The following is a 25,956-nucleotide window of genomic DNA, read 5'->3' as shown; positions in this document are numbered from 1 at the left end:
TTGTACCCATAAATAAATATTTTTCTGAAAAAAAAAATATAAAGGAAAAAAGGACACATATTTGGTATCGCCACGTCTGGAACGACCCAAACCTATAAAACTGCCCCACTAGTTAACCCCTTTAGTGAACACAATGTAGAAAAAATATATATAAATAACAAGGCAAAAAAACGATGCTTTATCATCATACCGCCAAACAAAAAGTGGAATGCAAAAATAATTATTTTTCTATAAAATAGTTTTTATTGTGTAAAAGCACCAAAACATAAAAAAAAAAACGATGTAAATGTGGTATCACTGTAATTGTACTGACCCAAACAATAAAGCTGCCTTATCAATTTTACCACACACAGAACCCCATAAAACAAAACACAAAAAACAATTCCTGAATTGCTGGTTCTTGTTAGGTATGCCTCCCAAAAATCGGAATCATAAGCGATTAAAAATGTCATGTGCCCGAAAATGGTACCAATAAAAACATAAGTTCGTCCTGCAAAAAGCAAGCCATCACATGACTCAGTCAGCCGAAATATGGAAAAGTTATAGCTCTCAAAATATGGTGATGAAAAAACTAGTTTTTGCAAAAAAAAGCATCTTTTAATGTGTTAAAGCACAAAGCCAAACAAAAAACCCGACATAAATCTAGTATTGCTGTAATCGCACCAACCCGAAGAATAAAGTCGTCTAATCACTTATACCACAGGAGGAACAGCGTAAAAATTAAATAAAACCAATTCCTTACCTGCTGTTGGTTTGTTCATTTTGCCTCCCAAAGATCGCAGTATGGCTCGGCGCACATTTATAATCTCTAATATACATGAAAATCTAGCGCGGTAGAAGGTATATTAAAATATAACTTTTAATATATTAAAAATGGCCAATGGCTCAATAAAAATAGACAATAGACACGATAAACCATCAAACGACACACATAAACATCAGTCACAAACCCAGGGGGGGGGAGGGTGAGCTTGCCCAATATTGCGACCCCCCAGCAATATTGCAGTGAGGCTAAGTGCCCACGTTGCGGAACTGAAGCATATTTTTTACGCTTCTCCCTGGCGGGAAAATCGCATGCGGATTTTACATGCGGTTTTCCCGCCAGGTAGAAGCGTATGTGAGGCGTCTTTGCAGCGTCTTTGCATGCATTTCCGCATGCGGGTTATCAAGCACTTCTCCAAGTGAGCATCACTTGGAAAAGTGCTTGACAACGCGTTCACACTATATAAATCCATGCAACCGGCATGGATTTATATAGTGTGACCAAGTAATAGTTAAAAAAAAAGAATCAGAATGGTAAAAAATAAAAAAATAAAGTTTATACTCACCTACCGATGCATTCTGGGCCCGGTCCGGAGTCTAGAGCGGCTCACGCTGTTGTGTGCAGGACCTTCGGTGACGTCATTGAGTCATGTGATGGGTCACATGACTCAATGACGTGGCAGGTCCTTCACACACCTCGCGACGGCGGGAAAACACCGGGAAGACATCAGAAGATAAGTATAAACTTTATTTTATTCTTTTTTTTACAGGTTCTTTGGTACCCAGGTCTGGATGAGAGTCTCCTCTCCTCCAGACTTGGGTACCATCCGCATGCGGAAACTCAAAATTAATGAACATGCTGCGGATTTTTGACCGCAGCATATACGCTGCGGAAAAATCCGCAGCATGGGCATTGCCATTGCGGAATCCCCTTGGGGACCATGGGGAGCGGATTACCTAGCGTTTTACAAGCGTTTCCGCTGCGGAAATTCCGCATCAAAAACGCTTGTAATCCGCAACGTGGGCACCCAGCCTAGCAGTGACATATAAGTAAATGAGAAAGGAACAATCTCACCGATAGTTGGAGTATAGCCTTACTCAAAGCACAAGAAGATCCATTAGCTGGTTTATTATCCAGAGAGGCACAATCCACAGAGGAGATACGAACAAATGGGGGGGGGGGAGGATTACCCACACAATACCCATGAAGAAATATCTCATGTATAGATGGGTGAGCCGGGGATCTATTGCACATGTCCCAAAAAGTTTCCCATTCCCTACGCGTTTCATTAGTCACTCATCAGGGGATAGTGAGGGAAAAGGGACCGCTATATTAGCACAGCAGAAAAAGATTCCCAAAAACAAAATCCAAAAGGGAGTTACATGTGCTGCATACTCAGATAATGGGTGGCGTTTTAAATATGCTGACTTTTGGCGCCAATTACAAACAAAAAGCGTCACTTCCGGTGAGCTATGTGACACACCACAGTGTTCATGTGACCGGACTGAAGGCGCAGGTATTGACAATGTAATGCGCTCCAAACTGGAACAGTGTCACCACCATATTGATGAGGGGAATTTTTAGGTGCGCTTCCCCTCATCAATATGGTGGTGACACTGTTGCGTGGGACCTTACAGGTGCGTCCCACGCTGGAGCGCAGTGGACCAGATTTTACGTGCCTGTCCCGCCCCTTCCAGTTCCTCTCCACTTTGGAGCGCATCACTGTATTAATACCTGTGCCCCCAGTCCGTTCACATGAGCACTGTGGCGCGCCACATAGCGCACCGGAAGTGACGCAGTGTTGGCACTGTCGCATGATACCTTGCGGGTGCGTTTCACGCTGGAGCGCAGTGGACCGGATGTTACGTGCTTGTCCCGCCCCTTCCGGTTCCCCTCTGTTCGGCGATGCATTCCAGTTTGGAGCGCATTACATTGTCAATACCTGCGCCTTCAGTCCGGTCACATGAACACTGTGGTGCGTCACATAGCGCACCAGAAGTGACGCTTTTTGTTTGTAATTGGCGCCAAAAGTCAGCATATTTAAAACGCCACTCATTATCTGAGTATGCAGCACATGTAACTCCCTTTTGGATTTTGTTTTTGGGAATCTTTTTCTGCTGTGCTAATATAGCGGTCCCTTTTCCCTCACTATCCCCTGATGAGTGACTAATGAAACGCGTAGGGAATTGGGAAACTTTTTGGGACATGTGCAATAGATCCCCGGCTCACCCATCTATACATGAGATATTTCTTCATGGGTATTGTGTGGGTAATCCCCCCCCCCCCCATTTGTTCGTATCTCCTCTGTGGATTATGCCTCTCTGGATAATAAACCAGCTAATGGATCTTCTTGTGCTTTGAGTAAGGCTATACTCCAACTATCGGTGAGATTATTCCTTTCTCATTTACTTATATGTTACTGCCATATTGCTGGGGGGTCGCAATACTGGGCAAGCTCACCCTTCCCCCCTGGGTTTGTGACTGATGTTTATGTGTGTCGTTTGTTGGTTTATCGTGTCTATTGTCTATTTTTATTGAGCCATTGGCCATTTTTAATATATAATCATTAAAAGTTATATTTTAATATACCTTCTACCGCGCTAGATTTACACTTATATGGTTGGTAGTCCCAATTCTACATTTTTTCTAATATACGTGATTCAGACGGAACCCCCGGCGGAAGATTCCCTATAATGAGGCAGATGGAGGCACTGTGGATGCCGTCTGGCCTGTGATCCGGAGGTGTCCATCTTTTTAGGTGTGCAGAAAAGTGCCGTCGGCCACAGTTTTGTGTACCTCTGAAAAAAAAGGACACCGCTGAACAGAGGCCAGACGGAGTCCAGAGTAACTCTGCTGCCTCATTATAGTGAATGAATACCTCAGAGGTTTCATCTGAATCATGTCACTCAGAGATTTAGATGTAACCCCGATTTAAGTGTTCTGTGTAGAGCGCAGAATAAATGTTATGTAAAATGCTCCTAACAAAAGCTTCAACTCAATCCACAAAAAAGCAAGTCCCCACTAAGGTTCATCATCTGATATCGGAAATATAGGGGGCTTCCACGTTATTGGTAGCACAAAGGCTCTGAAAAAGCTATGGCTCCTCACCCTCCAAAAGAAATCCAGAGAATTGTGCGCTCCCAAATCCAAATGCCTCCCCTCTCTTCTGAGCCTCAGTGTGCCTAAACCGCAGTTAGCGTCCACATGTTTGGCATTTCTGTAGCAATGAGAGACTGCGTAATTTACAGGTGCATGTCTCCAGAAGCTTTAGCTTTGCACAATTTACTGGTCACTACAACGTACTGGTCACTACAACAGCAGTTTGCAATTTTCATTCAGTAACACCCACTGCTGCTTATTTCTGGAAAACAGCTATGGAGTCAAAATTGTCACTACATCTGTAGATAAATTCCCAAAGGGGTATAATTTCCAAATTAGGGTCACTTGAGGGAGGAATTCTGCTCTTCTTTCACTTATGGGCTCTGTATATGCAGTCTGCAAACTATTCTAGAAAAATCTGCACTCCATGAAGCAAAAAGTGTTCCTTCCCTCCCGAGCCGTGTAGCTAAGCAGTACTGTACAGCCACATATGGAGTATTTCTTTATCCAGCAGAAATTGTGTGACACATTTTTGTATCATTTGTACCCATTTCCAGTGTGAAAATGTAAAATCTGGGGCTAAAGCAAAATTTTGGCGGTAAAAATGTAATTTTTTTTGCTTCACTGCCCAATGGTATAAAATTGTGTGACCCACCAGTGGTGTAAATATGATCACTGCACCCCTAGATTAATTCATTGAGGGGTCTAGTTTCCAGAATGGTATCACTTGTGGGGGGGTTCCACTGTTTAGGCACATCAGGGGCTCTTCAAATGCGACATGGCGTCCGCTAATCATTCCAGCAAATTTTACATTCAAAAAGTCAAATAGCGCTCCTTCCCTTCCAAGCCCTGTCGTGCACCCAAACAGTGGTTTTCGCCCACATATGGGTTATCAGCGTGCTCAGGAGAAATTGCACAAAAAAATCTGTGGTCCATTTTCTCCTATTACCCTTTTGAAAGTTTAAAAAAATTGGGTCTAAAGTAGCATTTTTGTGAAAAACCACTGCCACCACTAATAGTGCGGCTCAGAACCAGCTCCAGTTTTATAGGACTCAGCACCACAGTTGGCCATTTGACCATTCTGCTTTTAGCTATACCTTTAATGTGCCAGTTACAGTTCTGCCTTACACTACCTTCCTTATAGCACCATCCTATAGTCCCAATCTCATATTCCCCCTTTGCATGTCCAAAGCCGCCATACAGTTGGCCAAGTGACCACCATTGTCCGCAGGTTGTGTGTGGTATTGCAGCTCCGTCCCTTTCACTTCAATGGGGATAGGTTGCAATATCAGACGGGTGTGGCAATGTTTTTGGAGTAAAGTAGATGTTAAAAAGGAAACTTCACCTTTGTAGACACTTGAAAAAAAAAACATATTAGGGCATTGCATAAGTGGCCGCTCCCTAATATAATGTTATCATACATGCTCGCATTAGACACCAGCCATCTTGTACACTGAATCAATGATGACTTGGCAGAGTTTTGTAACTACCGTATATCCCATGATGAATCAATTACAACTTATTTCTTTATTTTTTACTCTTTGATCTCCCCGAGAGTCACTTTAAATTGGTAAAAACATATATCACTTCTTATTTGGTATGGGTAGGGGAGAGGTACAGTAAGGACTTATCTCCAGGTTAAGCAAACCATGTTCAGGTCACTTCTCCAAATTGTAGATACTGTGGGGTCAGTGGAAGTTTCCCCCTAACATTTTAGATGTTTGGATCATGGAAATTGTCAGCAATTATCTAATGTCCATATTCAGGGTAAGCTAGTTATGTATTAATTGTCACTGCTACTCGGAGCCATACTGTAATCTGAGTGAATGCAACCATGTGTCTGTTTTAGTAAATGCCTGAGATCCATAAAATTTATTCTGGAGCAATATTTTCAGTGATTTGTGCTGTTCCTCTGTTATTTCTCCTGGAAATACTAGTTGTCAGTGCACAACTAGGTGTTACTTTACCATTTTTTATTGTTTGTCGATACAGTCTGACGGCATCCACCTCCAGGATTAACAGAGGAACAGCACAATAGAATTGCTCTTATGGAGAACATAAATATTTACTAAAACAGATAAATGAGAAACTTCTGGCAGTTTCCAAACTTCTACCAGGAAAGTATTACTGCTACTAGTGCAGAAGTAGCAGCCCCTATTTATCCCCTTGGTAAATGCTTTTTATCCCAATTTTATGGTTATCATTTTACATATTCCGAGTAAGCAGTGCTGCAGTGTAAAGCATGAAGGAAGGACATAATCTAAATATAAACTTCTGATGAGAAAGAAGGTTTATTCTGATCATATCTGTGTCTGAAGTCACTGATCATGTCTGTTTTCTAATGGAGCACTCCTCAAAGCAACTAACAGTCAAAACCGAGTAAGTTTAATGGATAAGTGTTATCCAGGGATAGTGACTTAAATAAAATGTTGGAAATCTTATTTGTGCTTCTACTTTAAAGGAACACCTCAGGAGGATATTTATTCTACTTAAATACATGCATTTTGGCTAACAATAATTTTTTGCATTTAGTTTCAATAATATTTGGTTTCTACAGCCTCTATGTATCACAATACACAGCAGAATGAGTTATCAGTGAGCTGGTTCTTCTATAGGGTCCGTAACCCTTATCTTTAAACTTCTGAATTCCTCCTAGGTGATGTATGAATAAATCAAAGTTCAACTTATCTCTAATGTGGTCATATATTGCCTATGTAGAGTTCAGGAGGAGAAAGATAAGGGTTACAAACTGTGCCACTTAAAGGAGCCACTGACAGATTCACAGGTAACCCATTCTGCAGCCTGCTATATACAGTGATACATAGAGGATGTAAAAAACTGTCTAAATTTTTTTTATAAAACCCTATTGCAAAGATGATTTTTTTTAGCCTAAATACTTGCATTCAGGTCATTTATGTTACTGTGAGAAACATTAAATTATTTAGAATATAAACTATTCGAACTGTGAGCAATGTTGAAATAAAAAAAAATTCTGATGAATTAAAAGAACAAATTTAAAGGGTTATTCCCATTGAGGACATCGATGGCATAACCACAGGATATGATAAGCCACAAATGTCTGGATGCCGATGTCAGCGGCACACGTGACAGGGCCCAGCAGTGACATCCCCATCTATCGGACATTGAAGGGAAATCCTGTGTGTGTGCCATAAACCCCATTAATTGGTTGAAAGCGATCATTTTTATACCACAGAATCCGTCCTTAAAGTTTTGGTTTCTGGTTATAAATTGACAAATGTTCTATATTTTAACTCATTGTTCACCTGTTACCAGTAGTGCAACTATGGGGGCCACAAAGGGGGTCCTTACTAGGGATGAGCGAGCACTAAAATTCCCGGATGCTTGTTACTCGAACCAAGCAATTCCTAATGCCCAGATGCTCTTTTCAAGTAACGAGTATAATGGAAGTCAATGGGAAATCCGAGCATTTTTCCAGCAGATCCTACAAGGAGGTCTGGGGGGCAGTGAAAATGTTGAAATGGATGGTGGAAAAAGTGCTGAATGGAAGGAGAACAGCATGGGGAAGACCCGTGGAAGCATCTGTGACTTCCAGATCGCTGCCGAGAACAATGGTGTCACACTTTTAGGCTGCGTGCCCACTATGCGTTTTTCAAGCGTTTTTGCCACGGAATTCCCGCAGAGAAAACGCTTTAAAAACGCTTGGTAATACGTGCCCCATTATCATTGTGGAAAAATCCGCAGCATGTCCATTAATTTTGCGGACACGCAGCGTAATTGTCGCCATTGACTTGCATTGGAACGCATGGATTCTGCATCACTGCATCTGTACATGCGGATTCCATGCTTTTCAATGTGCGGATGGTACCCGGGTCTGGAGAAGAGGAGACTCTCCTCCAGACCCGGGTATCCTAGTACTTGTCGTTAAAAAAGAATTAAAATTAAAAAATATATACTTGCCTTGCTGAGGAGACCGGGGGCCATCAGAAGGTAAGTATGTTTTTTTGTTTTTGTTTTTTTTTTACCATTTTTTGGGGTTTTTTAACTATTAAGTTGGTCACACTTTATAAATCCATGCCGGTTGCATGGATTTATATAGTGTCACCAAGTTGTCAAGCACTTTCCAAGTGATGCTAAAATCGCTTGGAAAGCACTTGACAACCCGCATGCGGATATGCATGTGAAGAACGCTTCACATACGCTTCTACCTGGTGGGAAAAACGCATGTAAAACCCGTTTTTCCTGCCAGGAAGATGCAGAAAAAATCAGCAGCATTTCTGCATCGTGGGCACTTAGCCTTACTCCACAAAAGGACTGACAATAAAACATTCAAAATCAACGACAAATTGGAGTTTTCCGGAAAAAAATGTTAAGAAACATTATTTCCTATAATGACTTGTATATAAGGCAAAGTTTTAAAAGGATTAAAAAAAAATAATATTTTAAGTAAATCAAAATTGAATTTTTCCCCTTAAGGACCTTGGGATTTTCCGTTTTTGCTTTTTGGTTTTTTGCTACCCTTGTTCCCAGAGCCATAGTGTTTTTAGTTTTCTTTCAATATAGCCATGTGAGGGCTTATTTTTTGCGGGATGAATTGTAATTTTGAACGACATTACTGGTTTTACCATATCGTGTACGGGAAAACGAGAAAAAAATTCTAAGTGCGGTGAAATTGCAAAAAAAGTGCAATACCACAGATGTTTTTTTTTTTTTTACCACGTTCACTGAATGCTAAAACTGACCTGCCATTCTTATTCTCCAGGTCATTACGAGTTCATAGATACCAAACATGTATAGGTTCTTTTTTATTCAAGTGGTGAAAAAAAAATCCCCAAAAAAAAGCGCCATTTTCCGAGACCCGTTTTTCGGGATCTGGGTCCGGGTGAGGGCTTATTTTTTGCGCGTCGGGCTGACGTTTTTATTGATTTGGGATAGATCCGATGTTTTGATCGCCCATTATTGCATTTGATTGCAATGTTGCGGCGACCAAAAAAAACGTAATACTGGCGTTTAGAATTTTTTTCTCGTTACGCCATTTACCGATCGGATTAATACTTTTTTATATTCATAGATCGGGCGATTCTGAACTCGGCGATACCAAATATGTGTATGTGTTGTTTTTTTTTATTATTTTATTTTGAATGGGGCGAAAGGGGGGTGATTTAAACTTTTATATTTTTTTAATATTTTGAAAAGCTTTTTTTTACACTTTTAGCTTGCTTCTATAGCCTCTGTAGGAGACTAGAAGCAGCAACTGTCTGATCGCCTCTGCTACATAGAGGCGATGAGCAGATCACGTCTATGTAGCAGAAATGCTCCTGTGCTATGAGCGCCGACATCTAGGTGGCGCTCATAGCAATCTTTACATGACAACCACTGGGGTCTGCTGCAGACCCACCTAACAGTGACCTGCGATCACGTGACGGGGTCACCGATGGGCAGGGTAAGTGACGGGCTTCTGGCGCGGCGCTGTTAAATGCCGCTGTCAAAGATTGACAGCGGCATTTAACTGGTTAACAGCCGCGGCTGTTGCGGGCACATGTCAGCTGTATAAATCAGCTGACATGTGCCCGGTTCAGTGCGGGCTCAGCGCTGGAGCCCTCACTGAACCGGGGGTGATTAGTACGCCCCAGGCTAATACGCCCCAGGCTTTAAAGGGGTTAAAAAAAATTAACATTTCATTGTAATTTATGAAGGAAACAAGAACTGACAAAAATTAGATGGAAGGGGGACTAAGATACACCCTGTATTAGACATAAAGGAGGGCCTCATACACATTATGTTCAAATTGTCATGTAGTGGTATTCCTAGACTCATAAAAGCTATGCACTAAGTGCAAAAATTACAAGTATACACCATTGAAGGCACCAACTGTAATGCCTCATTCAAATATAGTGAGCAAAGTGTAGTTGTGGTAGCCGTCCACTCATAAAAGCTCTGAACACAGTGCAAAGCCTGACAAAAATTACAAGCAGGGTCATCCATACACCCTTGAAGGCACCAAATGCAGTGCCTCATAAAAAAAAATAAGAAAGTGTAGTTGTGGCACTCCTATACTCATAAAGGCTTTGGACACAGTGCAAAGCCAGAAGAAGATTATAAGGAGGCTCATCCAGTCATCCATAGACCCTTGAAGACAACAACTGGTGGGCCTCATTCAAATATTTTGAAAGTATAGATGATGTACAACTACACTCATAAAGGCGAAGGAGAAAATGATAAGGATGGTAATACAGTAATGCTCTTCAGGTGTCCGGTTCTTCTTATCCTTCCTTGGGAGCAGGGCCGCCATCAGGGCAATACTGCCCTTAGTGCTGTATGGGGCCCCGCGAGCAGCAGTACAGAGGGGGGGCCCTGGCCCAGTCAGCCCCCCCCTCTTGTGCTTCTGCTCATGGGGCCCCATGATGTAATAAAGTGCCGAGCACCGGGGCGTGTGCCGCCTTAGGGGGATGAGCTGCACATGAGGAATTGGGGGGGGGGGGGGGGGATGACCTGCACATGGGGCATTGGGTGGGAGAATGACAAGCACATGGGGAATTGGGGGGAGAATGAATTGCACATGGTGAATTGGGAGGGAGAATGAGCTGCACATGGGGAACTGGGAGTGGGGGAATGAGCTGCACATGGGGAATTGGGAGTGGAGGGATGAGCTGCACATGGGGAATTGGGAGTGGGGGAATGAGCTGCACATGGGAAATTGAGGGGGGGTGAGCTGCACATGGGGAATTGGGAGACGAGGAATGAGCTGCACATGGGGAATTGAGGAGGGGAATGAGCTGCACATAGGGAATTGGGAGACGGGGAATGAGCTGCACATGGGGAATTGGGGGGAGAGAATGAGTTGCACATGTGGAATTGGAATTGGGGGGGGAATGAGCTGCGAATGGGGGGAAATGAGCTGCACATGGGGAATGGGGGGGAGAATGAGCTGCACATGGGGAATTGGGAGTGGGGAGAGCACATTATGAATTGGGAGTGGGGTGGGGGTGGGGAGAATAAATGGGGAGTGGGGGAAAGTAAATGATGATGAATAGAGGGTGGGGGTGGGGAGAGCACGGACATGACCTAATGAATTGGGGCAGAGGGTGCATGTAAATATAATGAATTGGGGGAGCAGGAGGTACAGAGTAGGGGGCGTTGCAGATGCAGAAGTGTGAAAGGTAATAAATGGGGGAAAGAGTACAGGTTCTAATTTATATATTTATTAGGTGGGGAAAGTGGCTATTAGTTAGTTAGTTGGGGCACAGTGGTGGATTACAATTTGTATTTGGAATGGTAGGTTGCATAATAACTAATTATATATTAATGGTGGGTGCACGTCTGTATTCAGCTGTGTAATGTAAAAGTTGGGGATTATGCTCTAGATACAGTAACTGTGTTATTTTATGCAGAGACGAGTCCTGGCTGGAATAAGTGATGGCGGTCTGTGCTGGATGAAGGAGAAAAGGGAAGATGAAGGACTTCACCTAGAAACGTCACTGGTGAGTCAGTGTGTTATCTGTACACTGACACTATACACTATATACTGTGTACAGGGCTCCTGTGTATAATGTCACTGGTGATCACTGTATTACCTGTACACTATATACAGAGATCCTGTGTATAATGTAACTCGTGATCACTATATTACCTGTAAACTTACATTATACACTGCATACCATGCACAGAGCTCCTGTGTATAATGGCGATTATAGTAACATTAGTATTGTGTTCTTTTATTAATGATCAGTATTCTAGTATTCGGTGACAATGTGGTGGTAATATGTAGTCTGGTCATGGTGTGGCGGTTTTTGTCCCTTCTGTGTGGTATTATTCGGTCACTATGTGGTGGTGATATGTGGTCTGGTCATGGTGTGGCGGTTTTTGTCCCTTCTGTGTGGTATTATTTGGTCACTATGTGGTGGTAATATGTGGTCTGGTCATGGTGTGGCGGTATTCCTTGTATGTGGTATTATTGGTCATTTTAAAAAATGTATATGACACATTCCCTTAAAGAAAAATAAATAAAAATATACCTAAAAAGAGTATTGGATATTTTAATAAAATTTTAATAGATAAGAGTAGGGCCTGGACAGAAGAGCATACCTTATCGTGGTGGCAGCTTTAAAATTTTTTTGCCAAAAACAAAAGCTGCTGGTTATGTATGTGATCTGGTGTTCACTGGGAACTGGTAATGTGTGATTGGTGAGGACGGGGTGCAGAAGTGGAGTTTTTCCAAGAGTGGGCAGTGGGACTGTAGAAGGTTTGAGGGATGGAGGCGGAGCCTGGTTGGTGTCTCAAGGGGGCCCTAAAATTATGCCAGTATGGGGCTCCGAAATTCCTGGTGGCAGCCCTGCTCGGGAGGTTGGGGGACTGCCCAATTCACAGGTGCCTAGACTGTAAGTGATCTGGCTTTGGGTAATGCTGAAGCCGCCGACATGTAGGAATGAGTGGCCGCCCCCTGTGTCACCTGCACCATCGCCTGCTCCTGCATAGGAGGTGGGGAACCCCATGCACAGTCTGATCTCTTGGGGGTGGTAGCCCCGTCTCGAGCAGCCTCGAAGAGCCTCTCCCACGCCCGTTCATTTCGCAAGAAGGGTTCATCCTGCTTCCTTCCTTCTCGGATCACACCCATCGCATACCAGCGGTGTTGCCACTTCATTTTGAGGAACGTGACCCGGTTCCAGCAGTCAGCTCTTGCAGCCTTCAAGGCAAGTGTTCCATCTCTACCGCCTGCTGGTTGAACAAGATATGATGACGGGTCCCAAACTCTTCTATGAACCCCCATTTCTGCTGCCGGTCGTACGTAATGACCTCCTCCCGGGATGCCAACTCTCGGTACCTTGCAGCTAGCATGCCCGCTAACATGTCTCCTGGTCCTGGCTCGCCTCCTTCTCTCTTTCAACCAGCCTAGGTCCCGCAGTCCGCTCACCAGTTGCTGGATCCTGGCTCTCCCGTCCGCAGTCCGCAAGAACCCCCGTGGTGAAGGCTGCAGCGTGGTTTCGGGCCTTGATGTTTCTGGGAAAGAGGTAGGTTCCGGACCACAGGCTCCTTCCACCTCTGCTATTGCGACAGCTTGGTTTTGCTCAGATATTCCTCCGGTAGCTCCCTTGGGATTCTACTATCTTTGTCGACCACTAAGCATGTTACACTGTATGGATTACTAATTCAATCCAGAAACAAAATGTAACACAAAGCATATAATACTCTATGGATGACAATATAGTCAATATAGGTTTTTCGCCCCCCCCCCCCCAAAAAAAAAGGAATATTGTCATGCGCAGCAGCTATATATTTAGCAATGGACTGAAAAGCCCTAAGCCCTGCCTACAGGCTGTATTCTGCCACTCTCCCTACTCCTGCAACTGTCCCAAGGCTAAATGCAGAATGTATCTGATACAAACAGCAAAGCACAAAATTATCCCTTAGAAGGTCTGTTAGTATGATGGTTCAGCATCAGCACCCGTATCACCACTAGAGGACTCTGATTAGTTAAACTGTGCACCCACAAGCCTGGATAAGTTCTCTCTCCCTTCAATCACAACTGTCCCTGAGCTGTGCAATGGCGTCTTCGTGGCGGCGCCTGTCCTTTTATAACCTTTGATGAGGTAAGGCGGCCAGCCAATCACAGTAATGCCACTACCAAGATGGCTACATCATGACAGTGACTTGCAGGCGATCCCTGCATGTTTATTGGCTGTGTAACAGGCGCCAAACATGCGGGACGAGGATTTGAGCTCCAAATCTGAGCACTAGTCCATGCTCATCGAGTGCCGAGCACATCTGGGCACCCAGATACTCGAGTGATATCCGAGTATCAACGAGCACGTTCGCTCATCCCTAGACGTTACCCCTGAATGTTCCATTGTAGCATATGGGTCTCCCGATACTATAAATGGCATGTGATGGTTGGGGCTTTATTGTTGATATTGTATTGGAGTTCAGAAGGTTAGAACGCTATGCATACCCAGCCCTATTGTCAGCTCGCTGGGGGTCCCGTGTTCGGACCCCCAGTGATTATATAGAATAACTTGCAACTTCTGTGTTTGGATGTCACCTACATAAGCAGACAGTGATTTCCATGACGTATCCCTGGCAGGTCGGCGGCACACTTGTCACAACCGCTGTTTATACACACACACTCTGCTGGAAAAACATTTATCTCTTTGTAACAATTTAGGACGAGCAACAATGTAAAGAATGAAAGCAAAGGTTAATAGATAACAGAGCAATGTAAGGAAGTTATAAGCGCAGACAAGGCCCACCAACATGGAAAACACCGAGGAGAAGCTCAGTGAAGTGACGATAATAATAATAATTTTATATAATTCCAACATGTACAGACAACATCAGACATTACAGAGCAACAAATAATTCAACAAGTGGAGTGAGGGCCCTGCTAACGAAAGCTTACACCTTAAATAGGGATATTCATGTGAAGCTCGATCCGGTCACTAGCCTGTATCTGTGTATGTACTGTACATATATGATCCGTTCACTAGCCTGTATCTGTGTATGTACTGTACATATATGATCCGGTCACTAGCCTGTATCTGTGTATGTACTGTACATATATGATCCGGTCACTAGCCTGTATCTGAGTATGTACTGTACATATATGATCCGGTCACTAGCCTGTATCTGAGTATGTACTGTACATATATGATCCGGTCACTAGCCTGTATCTGAGTATGTACTGTACATATATGATCCGGTCACTAGCCTGTATTTGAGTATGTATTGTACATATATGATCTGGTCACTAGCCTGTATCTGAGTATGTACTGTACATATATGATCCGGTCACTAGCCTGTATTTGAGTATGTATTGTACATATATGATCCGGTCACTAGCCTGTATCTGAGTATGTGCGGTACATATATGATCCGGTCACTAGCCTGTATCTGAGTATGTACGGTACATATATGATCCGGTCACTAGCCTGTATCTGAGTATGTATTGTACATTTATGATCCGGTCACTAGCCTGTATCTGTGTATGTACTGTACATATATGATCTGGTCACTAGCCTGTATCTGTGTATGTACTGTACATATATGATCTGGTCACTAGCCTGTATCTGTGTATGTACTGTACATATATGATCCGGTCACTAGCCTGTATTTGAGTATGTATTGTACATATATGATCCGGTCACTAGCCTGTATCTGAGTATGTACTGTACATATATGATCCGGTCACTAGCCTGTATTTGAGTATGTATTGTACATATATGATCTGGTCACTAGCCTGTATCTGAGTATGTACTGTACATATATGATCCGTTCACTAGCCTGTATTTGAGTATGTATTGTACATATATGATCCGGTCACTAGCCTGTATCTGAGTATGTGCGGTACATATATGATCCGGTCACTAGCCTGTATCTGAGTATGTACGGTACATATATGATCCGGTCACTAGCCTGTATCTGAGTATGTATTGTACATTTATGATCCGGTCACTAGCCTGTATCTGTGTATGTACTGTACATATATGATCTGGTCACTAGCCTGTATCTGAGTATGTACTGTACATATATGATCCGGTCACTAGCCTGTATTTGAGTATGTACTGTACATATATGATCCGGTCACTAGCCTGTATTTGAGTATGTACTGTACATATATGATCCGGTCACTAGCCTGTATCTGTGTATGTACTGTACATATATGATCTGGTCACTAGCCTGTATCTGAGTATGTACTGTACATATATGATCCGGTCACTAGCCTGTATTTGAGTATGTATTGTACATATATGATCCGGTCACTAGCCTGTATCTGAGTATGTGCGGTACATATATGATCCGGTCACTAGCCTGTATCTGAGTATGTACGGTACATATATGATCCGGTCACTAGCCTGTATCTGAGTATGTATTGTACATTTATGATCCGGTCACTAGCCTGTATCTGTGTATGTACTGTACATATATGATCTGGTCACTAGCCTGTATCTGTGTATGTACTGTACATATATGATCTGGTCACTAGCCTGTATCTGTGTATGTATTGTACATATATGATCCGGTCACTAGCCTGTATCTGAGTATGTACTGTACATATATGATCCGGTCACTAGCCTGTATTTGAGTATGTATTGTACATATATGATCTGGTCACTAGCCTGTATCTGAGTATGTACTGTACATATATGATCCGTTCACTAGCCTGTATTTGAGTATGTATTGTACATATATGATCCGGTCACTAGCCTGTATCTGAGTATGTGCGGTACATATATGATCCGGTCACTAGCCTGTATCTGAGTATGTACGGTACATATATGATCCGGTCACTAGCCTGTATCTGAGTATGTATTGTACATTTATGATCCGGTCACTAGCCTGTATCTGTGTATGTACTGTACATATATGATCTGGTCACTAGCCTGTATCTGTGTATGTACTGTACATATATGATCTGGTCACTAGCCTGTATCTGTGTATGTACTGTACATATATGATCCGGTCACTAGCCTGTATCTGTGTATGTACTGTACATATATGATCTGGTCACTAGCCTGTATCTGTGTATGTACTGTACATATATGATGCGGTCACTAGCCTGTATCTGTGTATGTACTGTACATATATGATCCGGTCACTAGCCTGTATCTGTGTATGTACTGTACATATATGATCCGGTCACTAGACTGTATCTGAGTATGTACTATACATATATGATCCGGTCACTAGCCTGTATCTGTGCATGTACTGTACATATATGATCTGGTCACTAGCCTGTATCTGTGTATGTACTATACATATATGATCCGGTCACTAGCCTGTATCTGTGTATGTACTGTACATATATGATCCGGTCACTAGTCTGTATCTGAGTATGTACTATACATATATGATCCGGTCACTAGCCTGTATCTGAGTATGTACTGTACATATGTGATCTGGTCACTAGCCTGTATCTGTGTATGTACTGTACATATGTGATCCGGTCACTAGCCTGTATCTGTGTATGTACTGTACATATATGATCTGGTCACTAGCCTGTATCTGTGTATGTACTGTACATATATGATCCGGTCACTAGCCTGTATCTGTGTATGTACTGTACATATATGATCCGGTCACTAGCCTGTATCTGTGTATGTACTGTACATATATGATCCGGTCACTAGCCTGTATCTGTACTGTACATATATGATCCGGTCACTAGCCTGTATCTGTGTATGTACTGTACATATATGATCCGGTCACTAGCCTGTATCTGTGTATGTACTGTACATATATGATCCGGTCACTAGTCTGTATCTGAGTATGTACTATACATATATGATCCGGTCACTAGCCTGTATTTGAGTATGTACTGTACATATATGATCCGGTCACTAGCCTGTATTTGAGTATGTACTGTACATATATGATCCGGTCACTAGCCTGTATCTGTGTATGTACTGTACATATATGATCCGGTCACTAGCCTGTATCTGAGTATGTACTGTACATATATGATCCGGTCACTAGCCTGTATTTGAGTATGTATTGTACATATATGATCCGGTCACTAGCCTGTATCTGAGTATGTACTGTACATATATGATCCGGTCACTAGCCTGTATTTGAGTATGTATTGTACATATATGATCCGGTCACTAGCCTGTATCTGTGTATGTACTGTACATATATGATGCGGTCACTAGCCTGTATCTGTGTATGTACTGTACATATATGATCCGGTCACTAGCCTGTATTTGAGTATGTACTGTACATATATGATCCGGTCACTAGCCTGTATCTGAGTATGTACGGTACATATATGATCCGGTCACTAGCCTGTATCTGTGTATGTACTGTACATATATGATCCGGTCACTAGTCTGTATCTGAGTATGTACTATACATATATGATCCGGTCACTAGCCTGTATTTGAGTATGTACTGTACATATATGATCCGGTCACTAGCCTGTATCTGAGTATGTACTGTACATATATGATCCGGTCACTAGCCTGTATTTGAGTATGTACTGTACATATATGATCCGGTCACTAGCCTGTATCTGAGTATGTACGGTACATATATGATCCGGTCACTAGCCTGTATCTGTGTATGTACTGTACATATATGATCCGGTCACTAGTCTGTATCTGAGTATGTACTATACATATATGATCCGGTCACTAGCCTGTATTTGAGTATGTACTGTACATATATGATCCGGTCACTAGCCTGTATTTGAGTATGTACTGTACATATATGATCCGGTCACTAGCCTGTATCTGTGTATGTACTGTACATATATGATCCGGTCACTAGCCTGTATCTGAGTATGTACTGTACATATATGATCCGGTCACTAGCCTGTATCTGAGTATGTACTGTACATATATGATCCGGTCACTAGCCTGTATTTGAGTATGTATTGTACATATATGATCCGGTCACTAGCCTGTATTTGAGTATGTACTGTACATATATGATCCGGTCACTAGCCTGTATTTGAGTATGTACTGTACATATATGATCCGGTCACTAGCCTGTATCTGAGTATGTACTGTACATATATGATCCGGTCACTAGCCTGTATTTGAGTATGTATTGTACATATATGATCCGGTCACTAGCCTGTATCTGAGTATGTACTGTACATATATGATCCGGTCACTAGCCTGTATTTGAGTATGTATTGTACATATATGATCTGGTCACTAGCCTGTATCTGAGTATGTACTGTACATATATGATCCGGTCACTAGCCTGTATTTGAGTATGTATTGTACATATATGATCCGGTCACTAGCCTGTATCTGAGTATGTACGGTACATATATGATCCGGTCACTAGCCTGTATCTGAGTATGTACTGTACATATATGATCCGGTCACTAGCCTGTATCTGTGTATGTACTGTACATATATGATCCGGTCACTAGTCTGTATCTGAGTATGTACTATACATATATGATCCGGTCACTAGCCTGTATCTGTGTATGTACTGTACATATATGATCCGGTCACTAGCCTGTATTTGAGTATGTACTGTACATATATGATCCGGTCACTAGCCTGTATTTGAGTATGTACTGTACATATATGATCCGGTCACTAGCCTGTATCTGTGTATGTACTGTACATATATGATCCGGTCACTAGCCTGTATCTGAGTATGTACTGTACATATATGATCCGGTCACTAGCCTGTATTTGAGTATGTATTGTACATATATGATCTGGTCACTAGCCTGTATCTGAGTATGTACTGTACATATATGATCCGGTCACTAGCCTGTATTTGAGTATGTATTGTACATATATGATCCGGTCACTAACCTGTATCTGAGTATGTGCGGTACATATATGATCCGGTCACTAGCCTGTATCTGAGTATGTGCGGTACATATATGATCCGGTCACTAGCCTGTATCTGAGTATGTATTGTACATTTATGATCCGGTCACTAGCCTGTATCTGTGTATGTACTGTACATATATGATCTGGTCACTAGCCTGTATCTGTGTATGTACTGTACATATATGATGCGGTCACTAGCCTGTATCTGTGTATGTACTGTACATATATGATCCGGTCACTAGCCTGTATCTGTGTATGTACTGTACATATATGATCCGGTCACTAGACTGTATCTGAGTATGTACTATACATATATGATCCGGTCACTAGCCTGTATCTGTGCATGTACTGTACATATATGATCTGGTCACTAGCCTGTATCTGTGTATGTACTATACATATATGATCTGGTCACTAGACTGTATCTGAGTATGTACTATACATATATGATCCGGTCACTAGCCTGTATCTGAGTATGTACTGTACATATGTGATCTGGTCACTAGACTGTATCTGTGTATGTACTGTACATATGTGATCTGGTCACTAGCCTGTATCTGTGTATGTACTGTACATATGTGATCCGGTCACTAGCCTGTATCTGTGTATGTACTGTACATATATGATCCGGTCACTAGACTGTATCTGAGTATGTACTATACATATATGATCCGGTCACTAGCCTGTATCTGAGTATGTACTGTACATATGTGATCTGGTCACTAGACTGTATCTGTGTATGTACTGTACATATGTGATCTGGTCACTAGCCTGTATCTGTGTATGTACTGTACATATGTGATCCGGTCACTAGCCTGTATCTGTGTATGTACTGTACATATATGATCCGGTCACTAGCCTGTATCTGTGTATGTACTGTACATATATGATCCGGTCACTAGCCTGTATCTGTGTATGTACTGTACATATATGATCCGGTCACTAGCCTGTATCTGTGTATGTACTGTACATATATGATCCGGTCACTAGTCTGTATCTGAGTATGTACTATACATATATGATCCGGTCACTAGCCTGTATCTGTGTATATATTGTACATATATGATCCGGTCACTAGCCTGTATCTGTGTATGTACTGTATGTATATGATCCGGTCACTAGCCTGTATCTGTGCATATATTGTACATATATGATCCGGTCAGTAGCCTGTATCTGAATATGTACTTTACATATATAAGGGGGTCACTAGCCTGTATCTGTGTATATACTGTACATATATGAGCCGGTCACTAGCCTGTATCTGTACTGTACATATATGATCCGGTCACTAGCCTGTATCTGTGTATGTACTGTACATATATGATCCGGTCACTAGCCTGTATTTGAGTATGTATTGTACATATATGATCTGGTCACTAGCCTGTATCTGAGTATGTACTGTACATATATGATCCGGTCACTAGCCTGTATTTGAGTATGTATTGTACATATATGATCCGGTCACTAGCCTGTATCTGAGTATGTGCGGTACATATATGATCCGGTCACTAGCCTGTATCTGAGTATGTACGGTACATATATGATCCGGTCACTAGCCTGTATCTGAGTATGTATTGTACATTTATGATCCGGTCACTAGCCTGTATCTGTGTATGTACTGTACATATATGATCCGGTCACTAGCCTGTATCTGTGTATGTACTGTACATATATGATGCGGTCACTAGCCTGTATCTGTGTATGTAATGTACATATATGATCCGGTCACTAGCCTGTATCTGTGTATGTACTGTACATATATGATCCGGTCACTAGACTGTATCTGAGTATGTACTATACATATATGATCCGGTCACTAGCCTGTATCTGTGCATGTACTGTACATATATGATCCGGTCACTAGCCTGTATCTGTGTATGTACTATACATATATGATCCGGTCACTAGACTGTATCTGAGTATGTACTATACATATATGATCCGGTCACTAGCCTGTATCTGAGTATGTACTGTACATATGTGATCTGGTCACTAGACTGTATCTGAGTATGTACTGTACATATATGAGCCGGTCACTAGCCTGTATCTGTACTGTACATATATGATCCGGTCACTAGCCTGTATCTGTGTATGTACTGTACATATATGATCCGGTCACTAGCCTGTATCTGTGTATGTACTGTACATATATGATCCGGTCACTAGCCTGTATCTGAGTATGTACTGTACATATGTGATCTGGTCACTAGACTGTATCTGTGTATGTACTGTACATATGTGATCTGGTCACTAGCCTGTATCTGTGTATGTACTGTACATATGTGATCCGGTCACTAGCCTGTATCTGTGTATGTACTGTACATATATGATCCGGTCACTAGCCTGTATCTGTGTATGTACTGTACATATATGATCCGGTCACTAGCCTGTATCTGTGTATGTACTGTACATATATGATCCGGTCACTAGTCTGTATCTGAGTATGTACTATACATATATGATCCGGTCACTAGCCTGTATCTGTGTATATATTGTACATATATGATCCGGTCACTAGCCTGTATCTGTGTATGTACTGTATGTATATGATCCGGTCACTAGCCTGTATCTGTGTATATATTGTACATATATGATCCGGTCAGTAGCCTGTATCTGAATATGTACTTTACATATATAAGGGGGTCACTAGCCTGTATCTGTGTATATACTGTACATATATGAGCCGGTCACTAGCCTGTATCTGTACTGTACATATATGATCCGGTCACTAGCCTGTATCTGTGTATGTACTGTACATATATGATCCGGTCACTAGCCTGTATCTGTGTATGTACTGTACATATGTGATCCGGTCACTAGCCTGTATCTGAGTATGTACTGTACATATATGATCCGGTCACTAGCCTGTATCTGTGTATGTACTGTACATATATGAGCCAGTCACCAGCCTGTATATATGTATATACTGTACATATATGATCCGGTCACTAGCTTGTATCTGTGTGTGTGTACTGTAAATAAGTGAGCCGCTCACCATCCTGTATCTGTGTATATACTGTACATATATGAGCCAGTCACCAGCCTGTATATATGTATATACTGTACATATATGAACTGGTCACCAGCCTGTATCTGTGTATGTACTATACATGTATGAGCTGAGCACTAGCCTGTATTTGTGTATGTACTGTACATATATGAACTGGCCACCAGCTTGTATCAATGATCCAGATACTAGCCAGTATCCAGATACAAAGTGTTACTGAGTGCCTCGAGGGTCTGGGAACAGATGATGGAAAAAACTGAATCTGAAGAAAATCAGGAAGGGAGAATATGGAATAGATAGGTAAGTGAGGAGAGGTGACAGACCATTCTAAAGAAATGTGTTTTTAGAGCACTTTTACAATTGTGAACATTGAGACGTAACCGGACTGTCTGGGGTAAAGCATTCCATAGAACTTGTGCAGCATGAGAGAAGTAGAGAAGTCCTAGAGATGGGAGTGGGGGGTTCGGATTATGGAGAAGTTAGTCTAAGGTCATTAGCAGGACATAGAGCACACGATATTATCATACATTATAGGCTTAGATACAGGGGTTCAGCAAACAGTATCACACATGGTAGGTTTAGATCCTCTAGTTCAGCAGATAGTATAATGAATTAAAGGGTTAGATACATCCTTTCATCAGGCAGTATCTCCAATGATGGGGTTAGTAGTTTTAGCCTGACAATGGTAGTTTGGTATCATACATCATTAACTTGGATACAGTGGCTCATCACACATAGAAGGCTTAGATACACCAGCTTAGGTAGAGTAGTTTTGCGGATAGGGTGATAGATGATAGGCAAAGATATAATTGTTCAGCAGAGATCTTCATATGTTATAGGGTCAGATACGCCAGTTCATCATACATCATCGGATTTCATATTCTAGCTCATTGGATAATACAACCCCTGGCAAAAATTATGGAATCACTGGGCTCGGAGGATGTTCATTCAGTTGTTTAATGTTGTTGAAAAAAAGCAGATCACAGACATGGCACAAAACTAAAGTCATTTCAAATTGCAAATTTAGGGCTTTAAGAAACACTAAGAGAAATCAAGATAAAAAATGTGGTACTCAGTAAGGGTAATTTTTTTCAGACCAAGCAGAGGGAAAAAATTATGGAATCACTCAATTCTGAGGAAAAAATTATGGAATCATGAAAAACAAACACACAAAAGAACACTCCAAAACATCACTATTATTTTGTTGCACCACCTCTGGCTTTAATAACAGCTTGCAGTCTCCGAGGCATGGACTTAATGAGTGACAAACAGTACTCTACATCAATCTGGCTCCAACTTTCTCTGATTGCTGTTGCCAGATCAGCTTTGCAAGTTGGAGCCTTGTCATGGACCATTTTCTTCAACTTCCAACCAAAGATTTTCAATTGGATTGAGATCCGGACTATTTGCAGGCCATGACATTGACCTTATGTGTCTTCTTTCAAGGAATGTTTTCACAGTTTTTGCTCTATGGCAGGATGCATTATCATCTTGAAAAATGATGTCATCATCCCCAAACATCCTTTCAATTGATGGGATAAGAAAACTGTCCAAAATATCAATGTAAACTTGGGCATTTATTGAAGATGTAATGACAGCCGTCTCCCCAGTGCCTTTACCTGACATGCAGCCCCATATCATCAATGACTGTGGAAATTTGCATGTTCTCTTCATGCAGTCATCTTTATAAATCTCATTGGAACGGCACCGAACAAAAGTTCCATCATCATCACCTTGCCCAATGCAGATTCGCGATTCATCACTGAATATGACTTTCATCCAGTCATCCACAGTCCACGATTGCTTTTCCTTAGCCCATTGTAACCTTGTTTTTTTCTGTTTAGGTGTTAATGATGGCTTTTGTTTAGCTTTTCAGTATGTAAATCCCATTTCCTTTAGGCGGTTTCTTACAGTTCGGTCACAGACATTGACTCCAGTTTCCTCCCATTCATTCCTCATTTGTTTTGTTGTGCATTTCCTGTTTTGGAGACATATTGCTTTAAGTTTCCGGTCTTGACGCTTTGATGTCTTCCTTGGTCTTCCCATGTTGTTTGTATTTGGTCCAGATTTTAGACACAACTGACTGTGAACAACCAACATCTTTTGCAACATTGCGTGATGATTTACCTTCTTTTAAGAGTTTGATAATCCTCTCCTTTGTTTCAATTGACATCTCTCCTGTTGGAGCCATGATTCATGTCAGTCCACTTAGTGCAACAGCTCTCCAAGGTGTGATCACTCCTTTTTAGATGCAGACTAACGAGCAGATCTAATTTGATGCAGGTGTTAGTTTTGGAACTGAAAATTTACAGGGTGATTCCATAATTTTTTCCTCAGAATTGAGTGATTCCATAATTTTTTCCCTCTGCTTGGTCTGAAAAAAAATTACCCTTACTGAGCACCACATTTTTTATCTTGATTTCTTTTAGTGTTTCTTAAAACCCTAAAGTTGCCATTTGAAATGACTTTAGTTTTGTGCCATGTCTGTGATCTGCTTTTTTTCAACAACATTAAACAACTGAATGAACATCCTCCGAGCCGGGTGATTCCATAATTATTGCCAGGGGTTGTATAACACATCGTAGGCTTGGCTATAACAGCTCACAGCACAGTATCACGCCTAATGGCTTAGATACATTGGCTAAAACAGTACCATGTGTTGTATGCAGATATAGAGCCTGCATTAGACAGGGGATACACATGAGAAACTTGGGTACATTGGTTTAGCAGCACATCATCACACATCTTAAACTCAGATACACTGGCTTATCAAATATAATAGGCTTAGATGCACCAATTTATTAGACAGTAGCTAACACAATAAGCTTAGATACACTGGTTCATCAGACAGTATAACAAGTGATAGACTCTGATACACAAGCTCAGCCACACAGTATCACATAATAAGCTTAGATACGCTGGTTCTTCAGACAGTATCACACACTCAGCTTAGATACATCAGCTTAAGAGACGGTATCACACATGATATTCTTAGATACACTAGCTTCGGAGACAGTATCACATAAAATAGGCTTTGCTACACTATCTCCTCAGACAGTATCAGACATGATGGGCTTAGATACACCATCTCAGCAGCACATTGTCCCTGTGGACTGTTGTAGTACTATGCGGTCCCCTGAGCTGATGATGTAGTTTTAACCCCATGTTTCTTACCATCATGATGAATGTGGAGAGCAGCTCAGCCATGGCCTCTCGTACCCATTGGTTGCGGATAGATATAGCTGAGCGGATCTTGTTGGCGATGAAGCTCCCAGACTTCATGGTGATGACAGGCAGCGTCGGCTGAAGAACTTGTGATGTTATACTTTGATACCTACTTGCTGCGTTGGTTAAACACTTAGACACGTGAGGGAGAGAAGACCCAGCGCTGCTTAAAAAGTTACTGGAAGGAAAATTATTAGTGCAATCAATATGCTGATCAGGCGGTAACGCTCCACCCTCCGCTCCTGATAGCTCCAAGGTTCAGCGCTCCGTCTATTGACAGAGATACAGGGCTTTCCACAACTTGGAAACATTTCTAATGACACAACGTGGTGAGAAAATCCGATCACTCCCTCCTGGATCCAGCACAAGTATAAATATAGAGTCACTGGTCCTGGCCGACCACGTGCCCTGTGATCAGGGGTATCAGGCGTCTGATAAAGCGGGCTTACTACAGGATAATGACACTGACACTCGGGGTACAGGATAATGACACTGACACTCGGGGTACAGGATAATGACACTGACACTCGGGGTACAGGATAGTGACACTGACACTCGGAGTACAGGATAGTGACACTGACATTCGGAGT

The 25,956-nt window shown here is 42.0% G+C and overlaps 1 protein-coding gene across 1 annotated transcript in view; it reads right to left on the bottom strand.

Annotated features, from left to right (window-relative positions):
- LOC141269708 (aquaporin-7-like) overlaps positions 1-25,601 on the bottom strand; it is a 45,822-nt gene extending 20,221 nt beyond the window's left edge. Inside the window, exon 1 of the mRNA XM_073680432.1 lies at positions 25,316-25,601. Coding sequence (XP_073536533.1) covers positions 25,316-25,423 — 108 coding nt within the window. The 5' untranslated portion in view covers positions 25,424-25,601. The remainder of the gene's footprint in view (positions 1-25,315) is intronic.
- Positions 25,602-25,956: the final 355 nt, after the last annotated feature.

This window comes from Phyllobates terribilis, unplaced genomic scaffold (genome assembly GCF_046119375.1).
Source record: "Phyllobates terribilis strain yellow unplaced genomic scaffold, ASM4611937v1 Scaffold_1__5_contigs__length_1240528914, whole genome shotgun sequence".
Lineage (NCBI taxonomy): Eukaryota > Metazoa > Chordata > Amphibia > Anura > Dendrobatidae > Phyllobates > Phyllobates terribilis.
Note: the sequence above shows the minus strand (reverse complement) of the source record. Positions and strands in the feature narration are given on the sequence as shown.